This window comes from Alligator sinensis, unplaced genomic scaffold (genome assembly GCF_000455745.1).
Source record: "Alligator sinensis unplaced genomic scaffold, ASM45574v1 scaffold441_1, whole genome shotgun sequence".
In the NCBI taxonomy this organism is placed as follows: domain Eukaryota; kingdom Metazoa; phylum Chordata; order Crocodylia; family Alligatoridae; genus Alligator; species Alligator sinensis.
In genome coordinates this window covers 436,231-456,217 of record NW_005842313.1, presented here as the reverse complement: position 1 = coordinate 456,217, position 19,987 = coordinate 436,231, and the positions used below count along the sequence as shown (strand labels likewise).

The window sequence follows — 19,987 nt, the reverse complement described above, 5'->3', positions numbered from 1 at the left end:
AGCTACTGCAGAATAGCAATCACCTCTGCCTGCACAGTTGCCAAAGGGCCTCTGTCTTACTCCCCGATTTCTATGTCAAGGTGTCGTGTAGAAACCTATATCCCCAGATGCAGCCAAGAATCCTTTGGGCCAGTTTCAAAGAACTTGAAGAAAAGTAAATTAAGAAAACAGGTTAGTGAATTACAAGGGACCCCCAAGCACCAAGGAAGAGGCTAGCATGAACAGGATGAAGACAGCTGGATTTTACAGACAGGGAACCAAGGGCAGAGACTAAAGGCAGCCTACAACAGAGAAGACTTCCAAATAAACATGCAGAGCATCCAAGGGGGCACAATGCCAGAGCAAAGAGAAATCTTTACTAAGCAAATGACAATAGGAGACCAAAAGGAGCTTCCTGCTTATCTCCAGGTAACATTGTCAGCTGGGGAGGAAAGGAGGCTTTGCATTCCAGTCTGTGTCATTTCCTGACAGAGAAAAGGGTGGGAGTTGTACTAGGCCTCAAAAACTACTTACAGCTAGCTGTGTTTAGGCAAATTCCTCTTTCTCAGTTCTCCAGAACGAAATGAAACCAAGTGTTGGTTCAGGTGACCTTGAGGAGCATGTAATACAGGGGCCAGAATGAGCCCACACATTTGCTAGAGCTGCTGTTTTGCTGAAATGGGCTTCACATACCTGTTTGCAACCCAATGCAACACAGACTCTAAAGGCCTGGTAAATCATTACACCAATTCCCAGAGTACTTGCATTAGAACATGGTGAGTGAAGTGATTGGAAGTGTCATGGCCATAAAAGATCAGCTCAGAGGACATTTAATGGATGTCCTAATAAAACTCCTCCAATAGTTTAACAATTTAAAGACCAAGTTCATATTCATTAATTTAAATGCAGTTCCTGGCCAAACCTAAAACACTAGGATAACTCTATGTAGCACACTAAAACTACTGCTGTAACCTGTCATGACAGGCCTCCAGGGACAGAAGCGTGTGTGTGCATGCGCGCGCACATGCAAACGCACATATGTGGATATAAAAAAAATAGCAGTTTGGGCATTGCACCCTCTGGTCAATGCACAAGATCAATTAGCTTTTAATTTCACATAGAGTTATGTTTCAAACTCCAGATAATGTGGATTACATCTCTCTGGCCCACATACAAGCAGACATCAAATACTTGTTGTAATTACCCATTTTCCAAGGGATCTTTTCCTGTGCAGGTTTCCACCCAAATATGATACATCACCTTCTTTCAAGTGTTGCCAAATGTCCATTTCCTCCCCTGCTACAAATCTTAGGCACAGTAATTAAATTAAACTTGCAGAACTAGAATGTGTGTCTGGTTTTGGGGATGGCAGGGTCTGAATTCAGTTCAAACCTGTTAAAAAACAGATGCTGAATTTCTTCAGGGACAAAGACTTTTTTTTTTTCTTTTCGGGGGGGGGGGAAGAGAGAGATCCTACAGATTTATAAACCCATTGTCCCATTTTAAGGACCCTTTTTGCCCAGGGAAATCATGGCTAGTTTGAATTTATTGCCATTCAAGCTTTGTGTGTAAAGGACCACCCTGTTTTGGTGGGAGTCAAAGCCAGGGCCAATCAGACCCAATTTAAACTTGAGGTCTGTTTTCAGCTTTAAAAACAGAAGAGTCAGTTTGTAAAGGGCTTGAATTGTAAGCCCCTGGACAATGTGATTATGTTTCTCTGTCACAGTAACAAGTCTCAGCTGGGGAAGTCTGGACTGGAAGGGAAAAAAACCCAAAAACAAAACCAACCAAACATCCTTCCTGGCCCATCCTAGCTGCAACATTTTTTAATTCATTTAGATAAAATGATCTGGATAGCATTAAAAAGTGACCAATAATCCATTTGTAAGAGACAGGCCTGTCACTGTCTGTCTTGTCCATGTCTAGCTCCTGAGACTATGAGCCAGATGTCAATCCAGATGATTCTTAATGACACATGCCCCGAAAGAGGCAACTTGGAGGTAATCCTCAGGCTCCCCTCCCCATATAGAGGGCACTCCAAGGTGGGGAGAATATGGGATGAAAGGTAGAAAGGGGGTGAAATTGAGGTGAGCTGTCTCTGGGCCAATGGTATAAGCCCTAGGAATGAACTTCATTCCTGCAACTGCTCTAACTTCTCTCATGGGCTGATTCAGCTCCTGTATAGCTCTGGATTTAGGGAATGCGTCTCAGAGCCACCTCCTCCCACACTCAGCTTGGGCCCAGCATAACTGTGGACTGAGTTCAGTGATGCCTTCCCCCAAACAACTGTCTGTCACTATTATTCAGAGTCTTACACTGCCCAGTGTTTCTGATGCCCTGTCAGGAGCCCAGGAGCAGTCAGAGAACTGCTTCTGAATCTCTGTATAAGCAATTTGGATGCCTATGTGTCAGTATGCATGCAACAGGTTGAAAGGAGACAAAGACAAAGAGGAAAAGAGGGATGCAGCTGTGTGAGTGTGAGAGAGAGAGAGAGATGTGTATCTGTCTGTGTTCTCCAAAGAAATGTAAACCACCCACAGACTCACGTATACTCCCAAATTTAAAAAGTAATATCTCTGATGAGGTGAGAATACCAGCTTGAGACTCTAGGACCGTCCACCCCCACAGGCCTGGCAATTCCACCCACTGCTGTCATTTTACTGGATCACACAGCAGATGTGGCTGCTTCTCAGTTGCAAAAGGCTTCCTAAAGACCTGGATGCACCAGAGGAGGAAAGGCAGATCATTAGCCAGATTAGACAGCATGCAGGGTAGAGTGGTACCTTAGAGACTAACTGGTTCAGAGAGGCCTAAGTGTTATAGAATCACAGAGAAGTAGGCCTGGATGGGACCTCCAGAGCTCATCTAGTCCAGTGGTTCTCAACCTTTTTTGTACCAGGACCCATCTGTAAACATTGATGGCCACCTCACTCCCAACCTGCTGCCCCCGCCCCCAGGCCCCAGCCTCCCTCCACCCCAATGTGTGCAGGGATGGGTTTTGGGCAGGATAGGGTGTGTATAGGGCATGGGGGCCCCCAAGCAGCCCCTTGCAGGCTGGAACTCTGCCAGTCTTCAAGGGAAAAGACACGGTTGCCCACATTTTTCTCCTTTAAAGGAGAATTCATTTTTTAAAGTTTGTTCTCAGCCACTTCACATATTCTTGTGACCAACTTTTGGGGCACAACCCATAGGTTGAGAAAAGCTGATCTAGTCCATCCTCCTACCTGATGCAGGATCATCCCTATTCAAACTATTCCATACAACCATAAACTAAAAACTCTACATATGACTACCCTCAACCCTGACACAACATAGTCCTAGGACCCTAACCTGCCACAGGTAAAGCAGGAAAACCATGGCAGCCAACATCCTTCTTCTATAAATGTTGTCAATATACTCTCAAGAAGTCCTGGGTAGAGGGCCACATCCCCTGCTACAGAGAAAGGCAAGACCCCCCACAGTCCATACCGATCTGGCCAGAATTCTTTCCTGACATCAAATATGATGACCAGTCAGACCCTGAGAGAGGGAAAAGACCATCTAGCCAGGAACCTTGGCTTTCCTCCTAGCAGGTTAATCAGCATACCCCAATTGAAGTCCCCAGACTTGGCTGTAACCAACACCCAATGCCTCTGGGACACATAGCAGAAAGAAGAGGGAGGTGGGTAAAAGCAACCAGCAAAGCCCAGAAGCATGGGAAATACACATGGTAGAAAATGGGCATAGCTATGCCTAAATCATCCCCAACCAGTGGCTGTCCAAGCTCTTTTTTAATACCTCCAGTGATGGAGAGCCCACAACTTCCCCTGGCAGTCTATTCGCTGCCTCACTGTTCTAATGGTGAAGAAGTTTTTCCTGATACCCAATCTAAATCTACTTTGCAGCAACTTCAAGCTATTGTTCCACATCCTCCTCTGTTCAGCAAGACAGAAAAGGTGCTTTCCCTCTGCTTTATGGCAGCTCTAAGTATTTGAAGACTGCTATCATGTCTCCTTTTCCATAAGTTGAACATGCCTAGCTCCTTCAGGCTCTCTTCATGTGACTTGCCTTCCAAATCCCTGATTATCTTTGGTGCCCACCTCTGGACCCTCTCTAACTTCTCCATGTTCTTTTTAAAATGTAGAGTCCAGAACTGCGCACGCTACTCCAGATGAAACCTAACCAGTGCTGAGAGAGGCAGTACCACCTCCCGCAACTTGCACCTAATGCTTCTACAGATGCAGCCTGAAAACTGTATTTGTCTTTTGTGTGGCTGCATCACACTGCAGACTCATATAGAGTCTGTGATCTACCGAGGCTCCCAAGCCCTTTTCCATAATGCTCCCATCCAGCCAGGTGTCCCCCATTTTGTATCTGTGTTTTTCATTATTCCTCCTGAGGTGTAGTGTCATGCATTTGTCTGCACTGAACTTCATCCTGTTAGGTCTAGCCCAACTTCCCCATCTGTCGAGATCCATCTGAATTGCACTCACATCCTCCAGCATGTTTTCAGTCCTTCCCAGTTTCATGTCTTCTGCAAACTTGGTCAAGAAGCTTTCTATGTTGGCATCCAAATTGTTAATAAACGTATTGACAGATCCCTGTGGGACTCCAGTTGAAACCTCCTGCCATTCTGACATGGACCCATTAATAATTACCCTTTGCTTGTGGCTATTGCACCAGTTATCTATCCACCTTGTAGTAGTTGTAGCCAGCCCACATTTCTCCAATTTGTTTATGAGAAGGTTGTATGGAACCTTGTCAAAAGGCCTGCTGAATTCAGATACACTACATCCACACCAAACCCTTCATCTATCCAAGCAGTTATTTTGTCAAAGAAGGAGATCAGGTTCATTTGACATAAATCCATGCTGACTGCATGCTTGCAAATAGCGTTCCATAGGATATGATCCAGTAACTTTCCAGGTACTGAGATGAGGCTAACCAGTCGGTAGTTCCCCAGGTCCTCCTTTTTGCTTTTTTTTTTTTTTTTTTTTTTAAAGAGCACCGCATTGGCACTTTTCCAGTCCTCTGGAACCTAGCCCACCTCCCAAAATGTCATGAAGTTCATTGCCAAGGGCTCAGAGATCTCCTCGGTCAGTTCCTTCAGAACCCTGGGATGAAACTCATCTGGTCCTGATGACTTGAATTCATTCAGACCCAACAAAAGGTCTCTCACCATCTCTTTTGTTATCTACTCCCTCAGCTTTCCCCCTTCCTTTTCCAGATAATTTCTATTTGGTGTCTGGCAGCTTAATTTTTTTGTGAAGACTGAGGCAAAGTAGCTGTTGAGTAGCTCTGCATTCTCTCTCTCTCTTCAGCTAGGAGTTTTCTCTGGCTTGTTACCAGAGGACCCACAGATTCCTTGGTCCTTCTTTTCCGGTCAACATACTTACATAACCTCTTCTTGTTGTCCTTAACCTCTTTGCCAGGTGCATCCAATTCTTTATCTTTGCCTTCCTGATTTTGTCTTGCAGGTTCTTGCTATTTCCTGATATGCTTCCTTGATGACCTGCCAATTTTTCCATTGCCTGTGTGCTTTCCTTTTGCATTTGAGCAATTTTTAAAATGCCTTGTGCAATCACATTGGTCTCTTGCCATTCTTTTTGTGTTTCATAGATTGTTAAGGGCTGGAAGGGACCTCGCAAGACCATCAGGTCCAGCCCCCTGCCGGCGAGGGGACCATCCAGTCTCCTCTTGAAGATTTCTAGGGTAGGAGATTGCACCATCTCTGGAGGGAGCTTATTCCACAGTCTGGACACCCTAGCTGTGAAGAACTTTTCCTAGAGTTAAACCTGAAACAGTCTTCCAGGAGTTTGTGGCCATTACTCCTGGTTTTCCCCAAGGGTGCTCTGGTGAACAGTTGTTCGCCGAGCCCTTTATGTATTCCCCTGATATAGTGGTCAACTGCTACCAAGTCCCCTCTCAGACTTCTCTTTTTTAGGCTGAAGAGGCCTGAGTCCCTCAGCCTTTCCTCATATGGTTTGCCTTGCAAGTCTCTAAATCATACAGGTGGCTCTTCTCTGGATTCTCTCAAGCTTTTCCACATCCTTGTTGAAGTGCGGCACCCAGAATTGGACAGAACGCTCCAGCTGTGGCCTCAACAATGCTGCGTAAAGCGAGAGAATCACTTCCTTGGTTTTGCTTGAGATGCATTAGTTGATGCATGCCAGAGTAGTGTTTGCCTTGCTGGCTACAGCATCACACTGATGTCTCATGTTCATACTGTGGTCTATTATTACCCCTAGGTCCCTTTTAGTCATGGTGCTAGTCAGTTTGGCACCATCAAGACTGTAAGTATGTTGGGGATTGTTCATCCCCAGGTGGAGCACTTTACACGTCTCAATGTTCAACTTAATTTGGTTCTAATCCGCCCAACTTGCCAGCCTGTCTAGGTCTGCCTGTATCTGCAGCCTATTTTCCAAGCATGATCATGCTCCCCCATAACTTGGTGTCATCCGCGAACTTGGCCAGTGAGCTCTTTACCCCCACATCTAAATCATTGATAAAGGTCTTGAAAAGCACTGGACCAAGCACAGACCCCTGAGGGACACAACTGGCCACTTCTCAGCAGGACGACACAGATCTGCTCATTAGGTCCTACTCTGCACCCAGCTTCCTACCCACCTAACTGTCGAGCAGTTAAGCCTACAGTCCTTCAATTTTCCCCATGAGAACATCATGAGATAGCAGATCAAAGGCCTTTTGGAAGTCTCGGTATACAATGTTGACCTCCTCTGTCTTATCCAGGTGGTGAGTTACCTGGTCATAGAAGGTAACAAGACTGGTAAAACAAGACCTGCCCGAGATGAAGCCATGCTGGCTGTCATTCAGAATCCTACCTTCTACAAACATATTGCATGCACATAGACTCTTTGATGAATTTTTCCAGGATTTTCCCTGAGATAGAAGTTAGGCTAATTGACCTATAGTTCCCAGGTCCTCTCTCCTCCCCTTCTTGAAGATGGGAATGCTGGCCATCTTCAGGGACCTCCCCTGAAGTGCCATGAGTTTTGCAAGAGTTTCACCAGAGGTCCTGCAATGACTTTGGCCAGCTCCTTCAGCACTCTTGAATGAAGTTCATCCAGTCCTGCTAACTTATAAATGTCTAATTTTTCTAACTGATCATGTACCAGCTCAAGGTCAATGGTAGGAAGGCGGTCATTCCCACCATGCCCATTCTGAACCTTATCTAGCATGATTTTCATGATTTTTCCCTTAGTGCAGTGAAATGGTCCTCTCTCCTCCCCTTCTTGAAGATGGGAATGCTGGCCATCTTCAGGGACCTCCCCTGAAGTGCCATGAGTTTTGCAAGAGTTTCACCAGAGGTCCTGCAATGACTTTGGCCAGCTCCTTCAGCACTCTTGAATGAAGTTCATCCAGTCCTGCTAACTTATAAATGTCTAATTTTTCTAACTGATCATGTACCAGCTCAAGGTCAATGGTAGGAAGGCGGTCATTCCCACCATGCCCATTCTGAACCTTATCTAGCATGATTTTCATGATTTTTCCCTTAGTGCAGTGAAATGCCAAAGCGAAGTAGTCATTCAGGAGTTCAGTTTTCTCCCGAGTGTCAGTAACCAGCTGTCCTGAGTTGTTAAGCAATGATCCCACACTTCCATTTGTTTTTCTCATGTTCCCTACATACATATGCATGGTATCAGGACAGTTATGTTGAGCTTTCAATATTTTGCCCTTTAGAAGCTCCTAGCCTTCCTGGGTGCCTTTACCCTTCAGTCTATCCTCCCAAGATGCTATGCCTATTAACTCTTTGAGTCAGAAAATATCTGCCTTTTTGAAGTCTAGCGTCCTAATTTTACTGACCTCATGTTTTCCCTGTCTCAGGATCTAAAATTCTAGTGTGTTGTGATCACTTCCTCCCAAGTTACCCATCACCTTCACATCCTCCAACAGCTCTTCCCTGTTGGTCAGGACAAGATCAAAGATAGTTGTATCTTCCACCTTCTTGAAGAGAAAGTTGTTCTCCACACAAGTTAGGAACTGGTTTGACATTATGTTTGGCTGCATTGTTCTTCCACCAAATGTCTGGAAAATTGACGAGTCCTGTCAGTACCATCCCATAGCTTTTGGACAGATTTGTCACCTGCTTGAGAAGTACCTCATCCACTTCCTCTTCCTGATTAGGTGGCCTATAATGAATCCCCACCATTACACCAGTGCAGCGTATTTCACCTCTCATCTTCATCCAAATGCATTCTGCTTTGCCATCTTCTTCCTCCTGAACCAGGGAACAAGTGTATGTGTTTTTGATGTACAAGGCAATACCACCATCTTTTCTCCCAACCCTGTCCTTCTGAAACACAGCGCAACCCTCCATGCTTATATTCCAGTCATAAGGGCTGTCCCGCCAAGTCTCTGTGATGACAATCAAGTTGTAGTTCTTTTCCTAGGCAGGAGCTTGTGAAAAGAACTACTCATATTGTTTATTCTCCATACTGCTCATATTTGTATACATGCATCAGATGCATTTTGCATCTTGACCTCCTCCCTTTCTTTTTGCGTGACTTGTTTCAGTTCTGTAGCAATTTGGCCCACTCTCAGAATTACACTGCTTCAAGTCCTTTCTCCTTTGGACTGTGTGCACTGTTGCTGGGGGGGTTTTGATCACCATCCCTCATGGAACCTAGTTTAAAATCCCTCCTGACTAGGTTGGCCAGATGACACCCAAAGATACTCTTCCCTGCTCCTGTCAGATGGATCCTCTCTCTTCATAGCAGTCTTCCTCTCAAGAACATCCATCCATTGTCAAAGAAGCTGAAGTCTTAACACTGACACCACCATCTCAGCCATGCGTTCACTTCCAGGATACTATGGTCTCTGCCTTGACCCTTGCCTTCCACAGGAAGGATCAATGACGATGAGAACACCACTTGTGCTCCAAGCTCCTTAATCCTTCTGTCAGGAGCCTCATGGTCACCTCTGATGTGATCAGTATTTTCCTGGACGTATCATTGGCAACTACACAGACAAACAGAAAGGGGTAGTGGTCCAAAGGACAGATGAGCTTTGGCAGACTCTCTGAATTTGGGCTGCAGGCATGCAGCATGTCTCCCAGGTCCCCAAATCTGGACAAATTGGTGCCTTTGTCCCCTGCAGAGGGGAGTCACTAACCAATACTACTATTCTTTTCTTTCTTTGTGCAGTGGTCTTGGAACCCCTGTCCTTGGAGCCTTGCACTTCCTGCTCTCTAGGCTGCTGCCTCCTCTGCCTCATGCCTGCAGATGTCCTCTCCTCTGCCTCAGCAGTTCCACCGCAGACTGCTTGAAAGGAGTTGCTGACTTCAGTCCTCTCCTCTTCAGTTCTAGAGACTTCCCTTCTTCGAGTAGTCACATGCTGCCACTTCTCCACATTGCTCTTTGGCCCCTCCAGTACCAGCCTTTCTGAACTCTTGTCCAAATAATCTTCCTGATCCCAGATGCAATGCAGCATGGATACCCATGCTTCCAATCTGTGAATCTTCTCCTCCAGGGAAGACACCAGCTTACACTTCATATGGATGAAGTGCTCCTGGCCTTCTGAAAGGAACATGAACCTGGCACCCCCCATGCAGGTCACAACAGCTGACCCAGACTACATTTGTGCCTCCTTTGCTCCCTGGAGCATACCTATACTGCTTCCAGGCAGCCACGGTCAGAGGCACTGGCAGGCTCCACTGCCCAGCACCAGTTCCACCTCCATTGAAAGTCACAAAGGTTACAAGACTGGGAAAGAGGCTCCATCAACCAGCAGCATCTCCATCATAGACAACAGCCAGCATTGTTAGACATCATACTTCATCATAGCTGTTGCCTACAAAAGCTCATGCCTCTGAACCAAACGACGAAAGGGAGAGAGTCAAGTGGTCACAGAAACACATAGATACATGTGCATGGCCTGTTTCTTTTCTTTTCCCCAGAGCCATTTTCAGTCATTCATGAGGTCCAGAAATTGCAGCACAGCAAATACTTTATGGTCCTAGGGGTGATGGGCCATTTAAAATCCTAAATAAAGCAGATACTAGGATTTGAGAAAGTCAAGCCTAATTTCTAATCAATCCCCTATCTCTCCCCACAAAATTCCTCCCTCCCCATTTCCCCCTTATTAGTCTCTTCCAATGAGCATACCGTCTCCTAGTTTCCATCTACCTCTACATACACTCCTGTTGTTTCCTTCTTTCCTGCCTTCCCCAGTTATCTTCCTTGCCCATTCTGTTCTGAATTGCTTCACTGATCAAGATGTTAGATATTATGTTACACTTGGGAAAAAACAGGCACTTGGAGAGGTGACTGCACCTCATTGCTTAGTCCTATCCTCAGGCAGAAACCCAGCCCCATTATCCCAGCCAGTCTTTCTTAGAAACCTATTTTCATCATCTAGAGAGCAGCCTGAACCTCTGACTTCACATTCAGATACAGGGTGTTGGTTTTGCTCATCCAAGAGACAGGCCCAAGATATTTGCTCAGATCAGGATCTGAGCTTCCACAAAGCTTGGGGAGTATTGGAATCTGAAGGTCTCTTCCCCACGAGCCATTTATTTGTACCTCAGACAGAAAAAAAAAAGATCTGTCAACTCAGATTCATGCCACTATTTATCCAGTTATTTCTCACATTTATTGGCCATTCTTCTGCAGTGACATCTCTCCCCAGTGACTGCTGACCTGCCATTAAGCCTTCACAGCACCAGAAAATTCAAATGTAGAGCATCTCTTTGCTTCTAACCCCCAAGGGTAAATGTCCTATGAGCTTCTGTTTATCATGATCCCCCTGTGAATATTTAACCCAGAAAAACTGAATTCATAAATGGGCAAGTTGCGCATGTATTTTTCCTCGCTCCAGCATGTGAAAACATTATAACTGAGCCTCTTGAGTCTTAATGTGACTTTCAAATGCACTTGTTCATTTCACAGACCAGACATGGGACCAGTTTTTCCTCTTTGTGCAGGCCCTAAAGAAGGAGGTGCAAGCTCCCAAATTCTCACACTCTCCATGGACATCAAGGGGGTGACCATTTTTAAGAGCGTTTCTTATCACCTTTCTCCTTGCTGCAGAGCTGCCAAAAATATGGCCCTCATTATTTCTCTCTTAGGGCCAGCCAGTCCCTTCTCTGTACACCTGCAAAGGTGCTATATTACCACAGTCTCCTCTGGCAGTCCTTACCTTTGATCTATGAACCTCCCCATCATCATCTTCCCCTCCAACTCCTAAGATCTTCCGTGTCTTCAGTCGGCTCACTAGGTCTGTCTGGCTGTGCTTCTTCATCAAAGGTGGGGGCTGCTTGGTTGCCATGGTGACTCACGTGCAGTCGCTGGCTTGGGCAGAAACTGAAATGACAACGTCCAGAAAATAAGCATCGCTTAGCAGGGGCTCAATCCTACGAGGGACTTAGTACGCTCTTCTTAAAGGAACTAAAAAGCATCTTAAAAGATGTGTCTAGCCCATCTGATGAAATATTCAGCATCTGGCATGACTGGGCGTTTATAGACGTATTTTGAGGGGTCTGGGGGGTTGCTTTAATTAGTACAGCTCCAAGAGCCGTGCTAATTAGAAGTGCCCGGAGTGTCACGTGTGTCAGCGTTCCTGCACTGAGAAATGGTGGTGGGGCGCTTTGAACTAAAGCTTGAACGAGCTTTAGTTTAAAGAGTCCCACCATTTTTCAGTGTAGGGACGCTGATACACGTGATGCTGGAATCTGCAGTAATTACCATGCTCCAGCAGCCTTGATTAATCGAATCTGCTCCAACCTCCTGGAAGTACAGCATGTCGGAGCAGGCTCCCTGCACATGTATAGGAGCCAGTGAGTTCCAAAGTAGTTGGGCCCCTCTGTGAACAACAGGCCATTACTCTTCTCATTACAGGGCAGGCAAGTAGCATGTCTAGGGGTTCATAGATGTTAGGGTTGGAAGGGACCTCAGTAGGTCATCGAGTCCGACACCCTGCTCTGGGCAGGAAAAAGTGCTGGGATCAGATGACCCCAACTAGGTGCTCGTCCAGTCTCCTCTTGAAGACCCCCAAGGCAGGAGAGAGCACCACCTCACTTGGAAGCCCATTCCAGATTCTGGCAACCCTTACCGAAAAGAAGTTCTTTCTAATGTCCAGCCTAAATCTGCTCTCCGTCAATTTGTGGCCGTTGTTCCTAGTTACTCCAGGGGTGCCCTAGTATATACAGCATCTCCGATTCCCTGCTGCCCTCCCCTGATTAACTTATAGGCAGCCACAAGATCACCTCTCAGCCTTCCCTTGCAAAGGCTGAAGAGATCCAGGTCCCTCAGTCTCTCCTCATAGGACCTTGCCTGCAGGCCTCTGACCATCCGAGTGGCCCTCCTCTGAACCCTCTCAAGATTGGGTTGGGCGAGTGAGGCACCAGCCCTGATTTAGAGAGGGCACCAGACTGGCAGCCTCTGGGGAGCCCATGCCATGGGGTTATTGCAGCAGCCTGAGCCCTCAGTGCCATAGCACCAGCCACAGCAGTAGCAGCTACCATTCATCTCTGCTCAGCCTGTGAGCAAGGAGAGCAATAAGTATCGAAAGATCAACCACTTGGGGAGTTCTTATAAAAAATGGGCATGTGTCCACACAAGAAGAGAACCCCAAGTCTTTTAAAGCTGCCCAGGAGGGAGATCCACTCAGAAGAGTGGCAGCCACCTTATCCCTAGGGATCCGTTCCTCTCCCACCACATCAAAAGACCCAGAGAAAAATCTGTCTATGGAGCATAAATTACACATTTTGAGTTTCTTCAGACTCAGAGAAGTGGCTGGAAATCTATCTAAGAAACCTTCAGCATAAGCATTCTTTTCACGGCTGCTCCAATTAAACCTCTGTTCTATGTGCTTTTATCTTCCTAATTATAGTGGGTGGGAGAGCTTTGTTATCAGCTGGGAGCCTGTCTTCCCTCCAGATGACAGAAGGAGGAGAGTCCTGCCAATCTAAAACCTTCTGTTGGCCTAGCTTAAGTGCTTTTAAAGGGATACTGTCTGCTACTTCAAGGCTGTCCAATCTGCCCACTTCCCATCAGGGTGAAGTAGACCATATTTGCAAGGTTCCCTCTGGCACAAGCTTCTCTAAAAGATCAGCATGATGTCTGATAGTCCTCTGTTTGTATGGCTGCTCTGTGATGCCTAAGAATAGCCCAGTGAGACACTGTATGAAAAGCAAAATTGAATAGGAACTGGTTTTTCCGGTCCCACAAAACCCTGAGATTAATTTCCTTCACACCCCTGTTGGGTTGAAACTGAGACCTTTCCATTAAAAAAAACAAAAAACAAAAAAAAACCAAAGAGATTCACCCTAAACTGTAGGATGGCCCAAGCCTTCACCTGAATCATGCAGCACATGGACTGGAGCCAGGTTCTACTACGTATCAGGTAAGTGTTGGATCAGGTGGCTAATATGGAGCAGGTCTCTCTTTTTGTAGTCAAAACCAAGGGAACGTTACTCTCAGAATGGGTAGGTTCCTGCGGAAAAATGTCAACAGATAGGCAGTTTCTAATGAAAAACCATATTGTCAAATAAAGTCTCTTTCAAAATCCTCTGTCTGAAAGAGGATGGAATTATAGAAGGCCAATGTGTCTGAGCATAATTGTGTGGGGGTGCGTGACCGCTGAGAAGTGCGACAGTGAGTAATGTGGAGATAAGCGGGCAGTTCTGGACACGTGCCAGCCCCCCTTGGATTTCACTTGTTGACTAAATAGAACAAGGTTCAATTCTCACCTTTGTGACATTTCTTTGTCTGTAATGGGATAATGCAAATGCAACTGCAAGTCAGAATAGGGTTGCTTTGACAGATTTGTCAGGTACGGTGGCTCAGCACTTGAATAGCAAGGGCTGCTTCAGATCAGGAGCTGAGGCCTGGTCTACATTACATAGTACTGCCAGCAACGCTGCAAGTGCCTTCTCACACTAAGCTTCCAAGTGGCAACTTCCATGTGACAGTCACTCACCGTTGGTCAATGACTGTCATTTACCAGTCATTCAGCAGATTTGTTGTGACGCCGCCCGGTCCACCAATGCTCGCACCACTTTGAGGTCCAATGACTCAATACTGAGGCAGAACAGCGGCGGCAGAGGAAGGAGAAGGAGACCAGCCTGGGGCTACAAATCCCGCTCCCCCGTGCAACAACATGCCCCCATTGCCAAAGAATGTGTGCATCCAGAATCAGGCTCCTCGGTCACCTGAGGACCCATTAAGCCTGATGGATGTCATCCTCAACTCCAAGGGACTGCCACCGCTGCCTCCTCATACTAAGCTTCTAAGTGGCAACTTCCATGTGACACCCATTCACCATCCCATCCTGGTCTTGTAGAGCCTACACCTGGAAACAGCTGATGCATGCACTTCTACAGTTCCCCCATCCACTCTTCTCTTTCCTCACCTGAACTGAGTCCCACAGGAGCATATGCTTCCCAGACTCGTAAAGCCACCAAAGGCCTATCCAGTCTTGAGAAGTATGTTGTCTTCAGGGAACAGTGGAGCAGGAGACAACAGAAGCCCACAGAGGAAAGTAACAGAAAATACTGGGAGGAAGAAACGAGTATTGACTGGGGAAAAAGGGGAGATGCTAGCTGGCATCTGTGCCATACTGGGCCTGGTGCGAGGGGACCAAAGCACCACGTGCGAGGAATCCTATGAGGCCATTGGAAGTAAACCCCAGTTCAAACAGTGCTTGGAGCTTTCTCCATTCAGATGGGGCTGTGGCCTGATTTGCCTTCATTCCCTCTGGGCTTGGTCGGAAAACAAAACATTTTTCTTTGAGCTATTATGGTGACTCAGATCTGTAAACCGAATACACCAGAGAGACAGCTTGAATCAAGTCTGGGCAGCCATAAGAGTCTCATCTGGTTAATCCCTTCCCAATCCGGATTTGTCTATAGCTGTCCCAAGGGAAAAGAATCTGTATTTCTATCAAAAGGAGAAAGGACTTTTGGGGAGTATTTTAGATTGTCTGAATTAGCCGATAGAAGATCTTCTGGTGCCAGACGAAGAGGGGATTTCTTACATGTAGTGTTTCCCTGTCTCAGATGGACTTGGTTCTCTAGCAGTTTATTTTTGTGAATAAGAGAATAAGAGCAAATACTCTTGTTCTGAGAATTTTCCAAGAGTGCCAACATTGTTCTTTCTATCACACAGATCTATATGTCTTGTTAAGACAAAGGCTGTGGCTGACCGCTGTCTACTAAAAGTTAATTACGTTGCTCTCAACACAGTATTGACAGAATGCTTTCCACCTAAGCAGCTATGCCATTTATTGCCTTCCAGACACATTGCTTTGTATCGCATTTTTCTGTAAAATACATCCCCTTTTCCACACCAAAGCATGAGGCAGGCAAGCAGTTCAGAAGAATCAACTAATTCAAATTTTTCCCCTATATCAGCCCCCAAATTCTACACAAAATCTGAAATAGATCTGTGCCCTGAAAATTGAACCACTGCCTCCCAAATCTGACTCTAAGCTAGCCCTTTCAAATCAAAAACTGAGGCTCAAGACCTCTGGACAAATATTTATATTGTTCCTTCAAACACACACAATTTCTGTAGCTTCTCTGCTTCCTGCCTAGACTCTGAAGCGCAAATACTGAGGCAGGTTGTCCCCACGGGATTTCCATCATGGCTTCAGTCCCTGTAACATGAAAGTCAGTTGATCTCAAATTGAGATTCCACAAGAAGGCCTGTTCTCATGGCTATCTCTAGCCATCTTTTCTGATCAATGGCATTTGGATCAGGCCAAATAAACAGTGGACCTATATGAGGCTTCTTCTGCCCAAAATTAATCCCATGAAAATGCAGAGTTAATCTGTCACTGACTAAAATGAGGCAGAGAAGAGACAGAATGAGAAAGTCAAAATTCAGGACTATGGATGGCTAGTGAAGAACAAACTGAGAGGGTTAACTCTGCCTGATGACTTTCATGTTACAGGGGCTGAATCCTTGAATATTTATCCATCCTCCCCCTGAAATCTTTTGTTAAAGGATTTGTGTTCTGTAAGCAGACCAGGCTGCCTCCCACAGCAAAGGATGAGGCGATGTTTTATTGTGGATGGGCTGGCTGCCAGAACCATTGGCACTGATTCCCCAATTAAGAGCTATTAAATTAATGTTAAGTGCCTGATTCTAGGTCCCCAAAGCAAATGGAATCCAGAGTGATGGTTTCCGCTCGTGGCCCCGCTGCCCTTCGGATATGGCTGAGCACAGCAGAGAAGGAAGAGATTCCTCTATAGTGCCCTAGGATAACAAATGCTCAGCCTTTCAGAAGGATTATAACTCCCCTCAGCCAAGACATTTGGGTATATACTTAACTGCAGGGACAGATTATCTGTCCCTTCCAATGTGTGCTGTGACAGGGATGAAAGAAGTGTGAGACTTGCTAAATCCTGCCAAAAGGAAGGAACTGTCTCAGTGGCAGCATTCCCCAGCCTCCAAACATATAGAAGTCATGAACACCACAGCTTTGAGGCTCAGCTTTACCAGGGTTAAGGATACATGTCTAAGGAAAGCCACTTCATGCACTATCCCAGGCATATCCTTACATCAGCTCACCCCTAGCGAGATATCACAGGAATATAATGCTGGCTCTGCCTCCTATAACATTCCTCTTCCTGGTGAGAGACTTCAGAGGAAGGATTTTTTTTTAAACAGATATTTAAGTTCTGGAGGATATGCATCACTGCGGTGTCTCCTGTGTGTGTAACAAGCCAGGCAGAGAATGGGGGCAGAGGTAAAATAGGAAGGCCCAGGGGACTGAGAATGATATATGAAGTCTTTTATGTCTCAAGGAAGCAGTTTCACACTGACCCGAGGCCAAAATTCACTACCATCTGTTGTCCCATCAGTTGCTTCTGGGATGTGAGTATATGCATCTCAGTACAATCCCTAATGGATGTTTGCCCACTTTATTATTACTAGGCTGTCCTAATCTGTGCCAGGGGATTGGCCAAAAGCCAGGACAACACATGGCTAGCAAGATGGAACACAAAAGACTAAGGCCACTTTTTTTTTTGCACATACCTTCCCTGATGAACACCACTCTGGCCTGGACCAGGATCTAGTTTTGTGCCTCAGGTTCCACATTTGGACATGGGAATAATATCGACTTCACAGAAATTAGATGAAAAAGTTATTCATTCGTGATCGTAAAACATTCTTAGGGAGAAGCTACCAAAGAAATCAAAAAGCATTAGATTAGATTATATCTGACCTACATTCAGAAGACGTGTTGTTGTAGCTTGTGCTTTTAAAATAAAAACACCTTATTCTCATCCATTTCTCCTTAATCCCATTTCAGAGCATTCAAATGGCTGCACAGACCAATAACCCTGGACAGGGTAGTCCTATGCCACATGAGCTAATCATTGGTAGTGTCTAAATGCGATTAAAAGAATGATTGCTTAACAAGAGTTTCTTTTCTTCCCAGGCTCCTCTTATTGTCTCCTTCCACACTCAAGTCAGTTTGAAAGCTACAGCTTATTGGTGCAGAGACCCAATAATACTATACCAAAGATAGCTCAATCTCACCCCACCTCCATACCTATCACTCCCTCTCCATTTGTTCCTCACAGCCTAACAGCTTACAGAGTTTCAGGAAGGAGCAAACCACTAAAATGTAAGGGACAAATCCATTCAGAGAATGAAGCTTAGATGCAAGAATCTTTGGGAAATCAAATCTGCCTTCACACTGGGCCAAGCTTGAGGCTGAATTTTGTGCTGAGGAAAAGCATCAGATTTACAGCTGCGTCCACCAAAGACACACAGGCCAAGCACCAGCAGGGCAGATTTCCACCTTAAATACCAATACACTCAACACACCCTCAAACATAACCTGGAAAGAGCAATTCTAGGAGAGAAAGTCCCCATTCAGGCTTGATCTCTCTAGTGAAGCTGCCAATTACTTGTCCCTTTTATCCTCTTACATTTCCTTGGTGCCCTCGTCTCAGCTGCTCAACCAAGTCAGTAATAAAGTACCCTTCCTACCGAGCCAATACATCTCCCAAAGCACATGTCTTGCCCTCTCTTACTAGGAAGGCTGCAAATATTACTGGTCTCTGGTTGTGCCCTGAGATCCCCACAGCGACACCTCTACAGTGTCATCTGTGCATTGACAAAGTGAAATGGGCTTGAGGCAGGATCTCTGGAGGCAGAGCAATAAACACCACTTATCTGCAAGACACTCATTTCTGCTACCTGACGCATCCACACTGGCCAAAGGGCTGTTATTATTCCATAAAGCTCTGGTTTTAGATCGCCTGTATTGCTCACTTCAGTGTCCACACGTAAGGTCTTAAATAGTCTTTAAATGACTAACTTCAGTGAGCACTGAAGTTCTTACCGGGCACATCTACATGTGCAATTAATGTGCATGAATAAACTCCAGAGCTCATTGCTCCTGGGTTTATTCATGTACAGCACACTGAAGCCGACACCAACCCAGGCTCAATGTGTTGCGGAGGGGCTTGCTGGGGCATGGGGGTGCTTCAGTCTGGACCTAGCTGGCAGGCAGCCCCCACACTGAAGCACTCATGCCCCAGCCAGCCAGTCAGCATTTACACGTGTGCTGCTACACAGGAAAAAACTCCGGAGCAGGCTAGTACTTTCACTTACATGTACTAGCCTTCTCTGGAGTGTACTAGTTTCATGCGCCCTAATAGGGGCACACGTGTAAACATGGAGGAATTCACTGCAGAGCTATATAGGCAGCTCTGCAGAAAACTTCTTGTGTGGACACGCCCACATATTCTTTATATAATACTGAGCATTTATAATGCATACTGCTATTAGTAACTAATCAATCCTCAAACTGCATCTGGGAGGTAAGTACTAATACCTTTATTTCTACAGGTTTGGAAACCGAGGCACAGCTCCGTAAGCCATATGTAATATGGTCACATAGCCAGTCAGATGTAAAGCAGACATTGAAACCAAGGAGCTGTCCCAATTCCTAGTCAATCCTTTAGATCCATGTGTCTCCCAAGACCATATAAGCCTTTTGCTTCTACTTTCCTTTGCCCTTTATGCTGTATATCTTCACTCAGCTCATAGGAAGACTCTCAATGTGATGGTAAGATTTTCCCCAACACAGAAAAGGAATAAATGAGGTAGCTAAAAGTAAAGCCACTTCTCTCTTGCACAAAGAGCCAGCATTGAATTCTGCTAGCAAATAGCTGACAGGCAAGCACAGACATTGTTCCTTTTATTTCCTTGAGGAATAATAATAATAACATGCCATTATTGGTAGGTAAATTGGCTTCATTATCATTTTAAACTGGGGAATTATCTGATTCTGGGAAATGGAATATGAATTCTTTATCTCATGGATTGTCAGTTTAGAACTAGCTTATTTTAGCAGTCACCCAGGGTCATTACCATGAGATGACTGTGGCCTGTGTGAAATAAGTTTGCCCAGTTTGCTCTGATTCCTATGGGGCAAGAACACAAATAAACCCTCTTGTTGACAGTCACAGCATAGGGACAGAAGTCTTTCAGCAGCACAGCAACCAAGAGGGATGGGCAATAGGAGGTGACCAGGGCACTAGACACGGACAGTGATTGAGGGTTGGGGGGAACCAAATAGCAGCTGTTGTGCCAGTGACTTGACTGCCATTGCTGGCAGCCCAGTTACAGAACTGCCCAGTTACGCCTCCATAGAGGGGCTAAGGGCTGAACGAGCCATTGTGTCTGAACTTTCCTCTCACATTGCTAGAGAGGCCCATTCTCTAGTATGGCACATTCCTTTGATTTACTTCAGGTGTTGTAGAAGAGCAAACTTCTGGTACCTGGTTGCTCTCGCAATAGCTAGAGATCTAGATAAAAAATCGTCGAGATGGGCAAAAGTGGCACAAATGTGTTGACATTTCAGAACGAGCAGCTTGTGGCAATTTTTTCTTATCGTGACCCATCTTAAGAAGTGCTAATAACTCTCTCCTAAGTTTTAGTTCTCTCCGAGAGGTTGGCCTCATCCTTCTGTAAGTCAGCTGCCTACGTTCCTTGTAAAAAGAAAGCTGCCGGGTGTCATTAACTCCCAGATGGAGAGTTGAGGGATG

The 19,987-nt window shown here is 45.7% G+C and overlaps 1 protein-coding gene across 4 annotated transcripts in view; it reads right to left on the bottom strand.

Annotated features, from left to right (window-relative positions):
* Positions 1 to 19,987, bottom strand: part of TP53I11 (tumor protein p53 inducible protein 11) — a 51,765-nt gene that overhangs the window by 13,360 nt on the left and 18,418 nt on the right. The window contains exons 1-3 of one of the 4 annotated variants that reach the window (XM_025209862.1): positions 16,959 to 17,078; positions 13,273 to 13,410; positions 11,116 to 11,279 (exon numbers count right to left, since the gene is read on the bottom strand). In XM_025209862.1, the coding sequence (XP_025065647.1) occupies positions 11,116 to 11,244 (129 nt within the window). In that variant the 5' untranslated portion in view covers positions 11,245 to 11,279; positions 13,273 to 13,410; positions 16,959 to 17,078. Of the gene's footprint in view, positions 1 to 11,115; positions 11,280 to 13,242; positions 13,411 to 16,958; positions 17,079 to 19,987 lie in introns of those variants that run through there. The other 3 variants (XM_025209861.1, XM_006028428.3, XM_006028427.3) reach the window with 3 other exon arrangements.